At 36.4% G+C, this 10,907-nt stretch overlaps 1 protein-coding gene across 2 annotated transcripts in view; it reads left to right on the top strand.

Annotated features, from left to right (window-relative positions):
• The window catches only part of phf10 (PHD finger protein 10), a 293,499-nt gene that overhangs the window by 98,935 nt on the left and 183,657 nt on the right, over positions 1 to 10,907 (top strand). The window contains exon 4 of one of the 2 annotated variants that reach the window (XM_051924278.1): positions 10,329 to 10,412. The exons of the other annotated variant lie outside the window; for it this stretch is intronic. Coding sequence (XP_051780238.1) covers positions 10,329 to 10,412 — 84 coding nt within the window. The remainder of the gene's footprint in view (positions 1 to 10,328; positions 10,413 to 10,907) is intronic. 2 annotated transcript variants of the gene reach the window in all.

Here is a 10,907-nt window from a genome sequence, read left to right as displayed (position 1 = left end):
ATTAGTGATGAGTGAGTGAGTCAGTCAGTCAGTCAGTCAGTCAGTGAGGGCTTTGCCTTTTATTAGTATAGATAATAGAACTGCAACTTGCATTTATAATGCTGTTTGTGGTATAGCCCTATGGAAGTGCATTAGGGCCACTGTGAAGAAAAAAAAATATGGACACGGAAGAAAAAAACAAACTATATGTCGAGAATAAATTCGACATGTTGACTTTATTCTCGACATTTCCACTGTAATGTGGACGCTTATGTCAAGATTAAAGTCGACATTTCTACTTTATTCTCATAGTTTATTTTATAATTAAAGTAGAATGTTGTAAACTGAACTTCATCCTAAAATCAATGTTTAATTTACTAGATTTTCTCAAACCCCGTCATAAGTTAATGCAGCACATCAAATACTTTGTGTTAAGTGTTCCCCGACCCAGTCGTTAATCACTACGCTTCTTAAACTGACTTCCTCCGCACTAAGAGCAGGCACCTGCAGCAATCACCGCACAGAATCCATTCACTTCATGATATTCCTGCTCTCTACCAAAACCCCAGTTCCTATCTTTCCTTTTTCTTTCTCCACATTACCAATCACCACACGATAAACGTCTTTGTGAAATTAAAACTAGTTATTAACTTAGCCGACGGAGTGTTCAGAACTTTAAAAATATCTTCGTTATACATGTTTAATTATGCCATCCATTCAGAGTTACGCCCATCTCTGAACGAGTCGCTAGCACATCGCAGGATGAATATGAGCAAAACATACACTAGCAAGTACAAAAACAACTACAACTTGGCTTGCAGTATTATCCAGTAGTATAGAAACAGTATTTACACATCTGACCTTTTAAAACTAAAGTATCTCCAGGCGACGGACGTGACTCCTTTTTTTCGGCAAAAGTTCTTCTGTTCATCATGTTCAACTTTATCGTCGGCTTCAGTTTCGGAATGTTCTCTGTCCATTTTCACTGTGCGTCATACCTATGCTACCGCCCACTATTTGGTGGTGTAGCAGTGAAAAAGAGCCCTAGTGCAACAAATCTGTGTTTAGCGGTGTAGCAGTGAAAAAGGTCCCCACTTGAACAGTTTCCCGCTGCGCCACGTTCTGAACGTCGTTTAGGCAATTTAAACCGGTGTTGCGGTATAAGAAAAATCCATATCATAAAAAAAATAAAAAACGGTTTTCGGTATGAACCGGTATATCGCCCAGCACTACTTGATCATGTAATAAAGTTAGTTGTAAAGCTCGTTAACTTCATACAAGCGAAGGGACTTAACCATCATAATTTTGTTAAATTTCTTGAAGAAACTAATGCTGATCACCCTGACTTACTTTCCCCAAACTTAACCAGCGGGCATTAGAGTGATAAAGTATGTCAGCGAGTGTGGGAGCTCATAGGGGATATACATTCATTTTTGGATTTAATGGGAAAAGGCATTGATTTTCCTGAGCTGAGCGACTCCAACTGGCTTTGTGATTTTGCGTTTGCTGTTGACATACTGACACACATAAATGTGCTGAACACAAAGGTAAAAGGGAAATACCTATTTGTGCATGAAATGTACACAAATGTGAAAGCCTTCAAAGCCAAATTGACTTCATCCTCAAGACAAATTTTAAAATACATTTGCTTATTTCCCCACACTAGCGACTGAAAGAGACCCCTCAACATGCAAAGAAATATATTAAATCACTACATGATCTGCACAGAGAATTCTGCCATCGATTCTCTAATTTTGAAAATATGTAGACATCACTTCAGCTGCTTATGTTCCTTGTCGGTGGACTCTTAAACAGCGCCACAGGTGTTGCAATTGGAACTGATGACTCCGTCTTAAAAGAGAAGTTTAACTCTCTGGTCATCTTTGCAAATGAGAGAGAAGTGGCTGAGAGTTGTTTTTTTCCTGTGGTTTGAGAGTTAATTAAAAAATTCGTTTTGCTTCTAAAATCTTGTGTTTTGGTTGCTGCTAAGGAACTGTACAGGAATTTTAAAGCTTTTCCCTTTAGAAGGGTTTTTTTTTTTTTTTGCATTTTTTTTTCACCCACACAGGAGCAAAAGTAGCTGGGAATTTAGGGGTGTGCTTGGAAAGTTAATTGTTACTTGTGCTTATTGTTATATTTGTATTCCTCACGTTGGCAAGGCACGGCAGTAAGGAGCAGTAGCCTTCACTGGCATTTCTGTATCTATTTGTCGCTACCATGCCAGTTAATTTAATTAACGTTAAGACACCTATTACAGCTTTAGGTGCAGTCAAGACATGAAAAAATTAACTAGCTGCGGATATAGGTTGAACAGTTCTTAGCAGTCAAGAAAGTAGAGCAGTTAAGAGGGCAACAGTGTAAGGGTTCATTAATACAAAGGTTACAGTTAGATTAGAGTTAAAGAGTTAGGTGGCTGGCTGAGGAGCAGAACTGACAAAGCACTCTTTTCTGAAGTTATGCCTGTGGCACTCGCCAGTCCACGTGAGACTGAGGAGATTAGAAACATAGGACAGGTACATTCCTAAATTTGGAGTTAGTAGGAAATTAAAAAAAACTCTGCAGTGGGATAATAACGAACAGTCAAGGAGGTAAAGTTCATCAGGAATAGCAAGGGGAAATTATAAAATACAAACAGTAAAATAGTGGATGCTCTAAAGTCTCATTCTACTGTGGTCCTCACAAGTGAGGAAGCGGATTACCTTTCAGCGGTAAATAGAACTACTAAAGAGGTACTGAGTGATTTAGAAATTATAGAGGGGGAAGTACTGCTAAAATCCAACAACTCTCCAGGACCAGATAATATTTACCCTTGAGTTCTTAATGAGGTTAGCAAGTACATATATAAACCCTTGACACATATTTTTAGAAAGTCACAGTGCACTGGGGAAAATCAGAAGGACTGGAAAAAGGGTAAAAATGATCCCATTACATAAAAAGGGTGATCTGGCAGATCCAAGAAACTATAGGCCAGTAAGCTTAACATGCATTACAGAAAAATTAATGGAAGGAACTATTAAGGATAAGATTAAGCAACACATGGCAAGAACAGTTTTACTGAACAGTCAAAGTGAGATCAGAAGAGGAAGGTCATGTTTCACCAACATACTGAAATTCCATGAGGAAGCAACTAAAGGATATGATCAAAGTAGAGCATACAATATTATTAATCTGGATTTTCGGAAATCATTTGATAAGATGCCACATGAGAGGTTGGACATCAAACTTAAAGAAGTGGGAGTTCAGGGTGATGTTTGTAGATGGGTGCAAAATTAGCTCAGCCACAGCAGGCAGAGGGTTATGGTGCAAGGAACCTTATCAGAATTGCCTGATGTTAAGGGTCAGTGCTAGGGCCACTACTATTTTTTAATATATATATAAGTGATTTGGATTGACATATAAGTAACAAGTTAGTTAAGTTTGCAGATGATACCAAGAGAGGTGGATTGGCAGATAATCTGGAATCTGTTGAACGTAATTTATTACATGTAGGAAGTAAAACATTTTAGGTTTGAATACATATTCAGAGGTCTGAAAATCAAAAGTACAACTTATGAGAAGGATTTAGGAGTTGTAGTGGACTGTACACTATCAACTTCTAGACACCTGTTCAGAAGTCTTGGCTAACAGATTGTTAGGTTATATAGCATGATGTGTAGAGTACAAGTCCAAGGAGGTTGTGCTCAAGCTTTATTATGCACTGTTGACCCGTCATCTGGGGTACTGTGTACAATTTTGGTCTCCACACTACAAAAAGGATATAAAAGCGCTAGAAAAATTCCAGAGAAGAGCAACTAGGCTGAATCTAGGTATACAGACTGAAAGAGCTAAGCCTTTCCAGTTTAAGCAAAAGAAGATTAAGAGGAGACATGATTGAAGTTTTTAAAATTATGAAGGAAATTAGTACAGTAGATCAAGACTGTTATTTTAAAATGGTTTCATCAGGAACACAGGGACACAGTTGGAAACTTGTGAAGGGTAAATTTTGCACAAACATTTGAAAATTTTTCTTTATACAGAGAACTGTAGACACTTGGAATCAACTACCAAGTAGTGTGGTAGACAGTAGGACTTAAACTTTTAAAAGTAGACTTTAGAAGAATTAAGTGGATAAAACTGGCAAGCTTTGTTGGGCTGAATGGCCTTTTCTCATCTAGATTGTTCTAAAGTTTTAATACTATTTTCATGTAATTTTTTTTTATCAATCTGTTATTTATTGCCTTTTTATGAGTATCCTATATTTTAAAATGGGTTCTGGATTCTGGCTATTTTGCACAGAATTTTTTGAGATGTAATGTGTGCCCCATATATTAATTCATGGTTTCTGAAATTACAGCCAGTTCTTAACTGTCATATGAATAAAATACATTGAACCTTTGGGAAATAGGGTGTTAGGTGCCTGAGACCACCAAAAAACTGTAATTTTTTGCTTGAAAATCAATCAAAATTCAGTTTTCTGCATTGAATTCTTTATAACAAAACACTTTGATACACTTTTCATAACATATTAACCATGAAATTACCCATAAAATGCAGCACACAAAATCACATGGTGCGGGTCAGCTCCACGCTCCTTTCTTCCATTTTTGGGAGCCTCTTGAACCCAACACCACCGATAGACAAGACCGGGATGAACCTGGCTAGAAGAGGACAAACACACACCAAGCAAATGGATGATAAAAAGTGCTCTAGAGCTTTTAATAAACAACTCAAAAATCAAAACCGTTTACAGTAAAGTGCAGTGTTTCTAAAAAATCATCAATAAATAAATAATCCATAAAACAATGAAAATCTATGAAATAAAAACAAGACTTAAAAGAAGACTAAAACCAACACCACAGTCAGTTTGTCATTGTTCGTTCCAGATTGGGACGAGTCCAACACAACTTCCTTTTCGTCTCTCCAGCTCACCCATATTTGGTAGAATAATATCTCTATTTAAAAAAAACTTGAGTCACTGCTGTCAGAGATTAACAAGGTCTCAACATGACCTTCAACACGCTGTCATTCATGTCTGGCATTGGAGATTGTAAAGGACACATCAGCTTATCATAATTTTTCAGCAACGTCTACTTCGTGCACCACTTGAGATCTTGGCATTTGTTAGTGAAGCTGTGTCTTTTTCAGCTTCCCAACTACTGAGTTGATAAGCTATTATCCAGCATTAGTCAAACGCGTAACAAAATAAATTTCTCAGTACTATAAAGTTTGTTTTAAGCATGTTTAGTGGAAATTCAAAGAGTTCACACAAAAATAGAGAAAAAAGTTATTACACACACACAGAATTACAAGGCACAAAAGGAAAAAAATATTTCTTCTACCCAGTAAAAAAACAAAAAGTACACTAAAATGCCCTTGATTTAAGTGCACTTATTATATAGTGTCAAGCACTAATTTTGTACTTAGTGTGCTAATGTTCTGTCTTTAGTGTAACTAAATATATACTTAAATGTAACTAAAGGTGTACTCACACTGGCATTTCGCTCCGTGCCCGAGCACGTTTGTCGGCATTTAACTCCGCAAAGTCTAGTTTGTTTGACTAGTGTGATCGCTCCATATGGGTTCAACTGTACCATGCCCAGTACTTAATGGTTTTAATATTGATGTGTACTAAAATCCAGAATTTTTAAACTGTAATTAATCTTTGCTTTATCAGAAATGGTTGTCCCATTTAACATTTCCAGTGGCTCATTTCTGCTTATAAGTTGGCCCAACTTAGCGCTCACATCCACACACCAAATCCACCCCTGCTATCAAAACAATTTGTCTAGTTCATATCAAATTGAAACAAGAATATTAATTAATAACCCTGTACTGGGAACATATCAGCCTAAATTGCATAGATGTTTTGTTTGTATTTAAAATATTTACCAAACTGTGACCCAATTATGTCTTTAGCTATTTTTTGCCACATATTCACCTTTAGGTAAAATATGACAAAAATTAGGCATAGGACAGCTTGGCTGAGAATAAAGATGATCAATGAACATTTTGATTATTGATCTTGTAATTAATAAATGTTGTCAGTGTACCATCTCAGGACCACCAGGTATGACAGTGGTCAACTAGCTAGCAAAGGACAGATGTTAACGCCACTGGATGGTTACCACTAGCATTCTAACAGCCACGAGCTGCTGATGATCCTCTAACTACTGAAAACTCTGTTGGCTTGCAGAGGTGAGTTGATGTTTAACCGTGAAGCGGCGATTGATAACAGGTCTTGCAACTTTGAAGTCTGTCACCCGCTGAATTGCACCACACTTTGGAGGCATAATTACAACACAAAACTTGATATTTTAAGCAAAACAATGAAAATATGCAACAAACCGATGGCAAACACTTTATAATGGTAGGGTGAACAAGACTGGTTAAGCATCTAATAGGATACTAACCATTCATCAAACCTGTGCACATCTTACCTGTCATTTTTTTCTTTACCATGCATAGCCATGAGCTTTGTGAGTAGTTGCTAGCATGAAAATAAAAAATAGGTTTAAAAAAAAAAAATTGCACGAATACTCAGTCGCAAAAGTTAAGGATTGACTGTACATGATTTTATTTCATGTGTATTTATGTCATTGATTCTCCTCTGTGTCTCCTACTAGTTAATTTAGTTGAGCTGCATTATATAAATAAAGAACTAGCATCTCATAGAACAGCGGTTCCCAAACTGTGGTACGCGGAGCCTTTTCAGGTGGTATGCATCGCGGTCCCAGAAATTTAATTTATCTGTGCAAAACCCTTTATGACAAGCCTGCTGTGAGCAAAAACCAATGAAACTGTTTAAATACAATAATACGTGGATTCCCAAATTTAGTGTTGTGTGAAATTTCGTCATCTGAATAAATAAAACCTATTATTCGAATCAGTATTTAGTTCATTTAACGCTACCATAATTCCGTTTCGCGAAAGTCAACTTCTACTTCTTCACTGTTTGAGCTTTTGGTCACTAGATGAAAGCACAACGCCGACACTATTTAGTCTTCGGTAACTCTGCCTCACAGAAACCGCTCGCGTTTGTTGTTATACGTGCACTGCCGCTGTATCGCATCGTAGTCACTAGATCTAAGCACAAAGCCAATACCGTTTCGTCTTCGGTAACTGCATCACATACAGTCCAAAGGCTGGATTTAGTTTCGGGGCGGAATTTATCAATTTATGTACATGCACAAATTTTTTCATTAATTTTATGCATAATTTCTTCCAATTCTTTAACTTTTATTCAGATTTTGGGGCGGTTGTAGTCAGTGTCGTGAATTTGCTGTATATTACCTAATTAAGAATTAATCAATCATTGCAGTACTTGCTTTTTAATTTTTTTGTTAAAAATACGGGTGGTACACAACGCAACTCACTTAACCTCAGGTGGTACTTGATGTCCAAAATTTTGGGAACCCCTGTCATAGAACATGTTTGTAGCAGATTGCTTTCCACCTGACTTTGTTGTAGCTTATTAAGCTCTTGATACTTTATTCCAGGACCTGTGTGTCTCTATAAACACATTTCATTTTTTAGACTTTTAGCTTATATTTGTATTAGCCTAGCTGTAGTTTTCTTTTGCCAAGAACTATGTTCTCTTTAGCTATTCTCTCTTGTTGTCAATGTCAATTTATTTATAGAGCACATTTAAAACAACATCAGTAATGTAGTAGCCAAAGTGCTTTACATTAAAACGTACAATGAACATAAATAAAATAAATAGAAATAAAGAACAATGAAATAAAATGCATCCCATGGTGTGTTAAAGAAAGAAGACAGGCGGAGTAGTGGCTCTGAGGCTAGGGATCTGCACTGGCAATTGGAAGGTTGCCTCTTTTTTTTTTGGCATGGAGCTAGACAGTTTGACATCTGTGGCAAAGCGATGGGTGCTAAGCAGGCTCCTATCAATTATGAAAAATCCACTGCATCCACTAGACAGTGTCATCTCTAGACAGAAGAGCAGCTTCAGCGACAGACTGCTGTCACTGTCCTGCTCCACTGACAGACTGAGAAGATCGTTCCTCCCCCAAAATATGTGACTCTTCAGTTCCACCCGGGGGGGTAAACGTTAACATTATATAAAGTTATTGTCTGTTTTTACCTGCATTATTATCAATCTTTAATTTAATATTGTTTTTTGTATCAGTAAGGTGCTGCTGGAGTATGTGAATTTCCCCTTGGGATTAATAAAGTATCTATCTTTTCGAATCCTGTAAATGCCAATAGGGACTCTGCTCTGTTGGACCCTTGAGCAAGGCCCTTAACCTGCAATTCCTGAGCACTTTGAGTAGTGAGAAAAGCGCTATATAAATGCAAACAATTATTTATTATTAAAGAATATGACTGAAAGTATGGCAACCATCAGCATCAATGAAGGTCACTGAAAGCTAGAGAATAGAAATGGGTCTTCAATCTGTTTTTAAACAATTCAGTTGACTGCTTAATGTAATGAGGCAAAAAGTTCCACAGACGAGTTGCAGCAGATGCAAATAAAGTCCCATCAGAAGAAGAGAGCATACAAGAAAAGACATTAAGTAAAGAAACATGATCATAGGACAGTAACCGCTGGAATAAACTAACACAAACAGATGAGTAAAAACATAAATTAACAAGACAAGCAGATGGCCAGCCACACCAGTTAGTGTGTTGCTTCTAGTGTCAAGTTGCAAAAGTTTCCTTGGCAAAAATACCTGTCATATTTTGCATTCCTTTCAATTTTCTGATACTTTCCAGCTGCTCACTTAGTAAAACAAAATCCATAACACAGTTTTTGACTTTATACATGATTCACAATTTTTTTTGTTTCTGGTGTGATTAATGTCTGAACATTTTATTAGATCTGCACTTTGGAAACTGCTAGGTTCTACTTCCCGGGCTCCCTCACTATTGCTATGTTAACACACGCCCATGAATCTGTAGTTTACCATAAGGTTTTAGGTTTATCTGAAATGTGTGGAATGGCAGTTCATTGTAGCACAGCTACAGTCACTGAGCAATGTATTTGCTGTGGTAGCCCAAGTGGTGTTGATAAAATTAATGTTTTATGTGCTCAATTAATTTTCCCCATTGGGTCTATATGATAAAATAAAAAGAGTACAGCTGACAGCAGAAATGTAACCCAAACTTAGTATTATGATAGTTATTGCTTTAACAACCTCCATTCCTAAATGCGAGGATAACTGGACAGAAACCAAATATCAAAGATTTGTAAATATGTAAGAGAAACAATCTTGTTATATTGAAGATAACAATAACTGTGTATCCAGTTTTTTTTCTTTAATACCAAAAATATTGAAGTCTTGTGTCTGTAATGAAATGAGGTTCCTTGATTGCTTTTTAGATAACAGAATCACCACATTGGCCACAAAATGATTATGTACTGTATGTTTTTGAATGATTAACAGTTTACTTTGCTGTTATAGATTGATTAAACAAATAATAAGATAGTTAACTTTATTTGATCTGTGTTTTAACCAGTGCTTTCATATACACTATCTACCTAAACTAGATGCAACTGTCATACCAACTTATTTCATGGCTTAAGATTCACATTGGTCTTATGTGGAGTGATTCCCCCTCCTTGGACTAATTGAAAGGGCAGAAGGTCTATGAGTCGTCCAGGAAATCTTTTTTCATACACTTTGCAATTTTCAAAACATATTAACAGTATTTGGACATGGGAAGTGCCACATGAACAATAGCACAAATGTTTTAGTTTTTTGTCCATTTTTTAAGCCACTGGGTAAACTGATTGGATATAGGGATTTTGATCATAAATTACCAGCGTCAAGGTATGGCAGAAATCAACTCTAGATTAGTTGCTTGGGAATTACATGAATTTTAAAAAATTATTTAATTTATTTCCTCTTGTAATCTTTAGGGTAATTTACCTGTACTAATTCTGCAATAGACAAAAATCACCTGCCACTTAACACCAGAATATCCGAGTTTGAAGGCTTATGTTGCAATTAAACTCTATTTAAGCTATGTTAGCTTCTAGGGTCTGACATATACTGATATAAAGATATCAGCACATTTCAGGCATGTCAACTTTCTTAGCTAATTTGACATTTATGCCTGCCTTGGAGGGGCAAAACTTCATGCTAAGTAATACTGAAAAAATGTTGTTTTGCCAAGATGAGTAGGTCATAAGTGCCAGATTGTCATATCTACGTTTTGTTTAATTTATGTTGATTTTTTTTGATGAACAAATGTTTTCAGTACAAGTTTCAACTAGCATACATAATGAGGTTATCATTATCTGCAGGAATGGAGCTCGTTCATAACCCAAGGTCGAACTGTATATCAATACCATTTTACCTTTATTGAAATTATTTATTTTTTTTAAACTAACATAAATTATTAATTTTCAGATTTGGAAAGAAGAGACCTTTCTCACAAAGAAAAACTTTATCTTCGGGAACTGAACGTCATTACAGAAACACAGTGTACCTTGGGTAATTATTATTATTGTTTTTATTATTATATTTTCAGTTATCTCATAATTTCTGTTTACCAGCCATAAGAAGAAATTGTCTCTACACCCCAAACCGTAAGCATCAGTTAAGGCTTGCAATGCCTGCTTTTCATGTGTTTGCTCGCCTGATATAAGCATAATATTTAGGCTTATCGTATTTTGGTGTTCAGCAAAACATTAAGTGCTGTTACACTGTGCATAATGGTATAAGCTGAGTTGAAGTGCAGCAATCACAAACAACAAAAACTGTATATAAAGTAAAATTCGAATTGGTAAAAAGTATTTGCTAGTTGAGTAAGATTCTTTAAAAAATCTTCTTCTTTCAGCTGCTCCCGTTAGGGGTTGCCACAGCAGATCATCTTCCATATCTTTCTGTCCTCTGCATCTTGTTCTGTTACACTCATCACCTGCATGTCCTCTCTCACCACATCCATAAACCTTTGCTTAGGCCTTCCTCTATTCCTCTTCCCTGGCA

This window comes from Erpetoichthys calabaricus, chromosome 3 (genome assembly GCF_900747795.2).
Source record: "Erpetoichthys calabaricus chromosome 3, fErpCal1.3, whole genome shotgun sequence".
Taxonomy (NCBI): Eukaryota; Metazoa; Chordata; class Cladistia; order Polypteriformes; family Polypteridae; genus Erpetoichthys; species Erpetoichthys calabaricus.
Note: the sequence above shows the minus strand (reverse complement) of the source record. Positions and strands in the feature narration are given on the sequence as shown.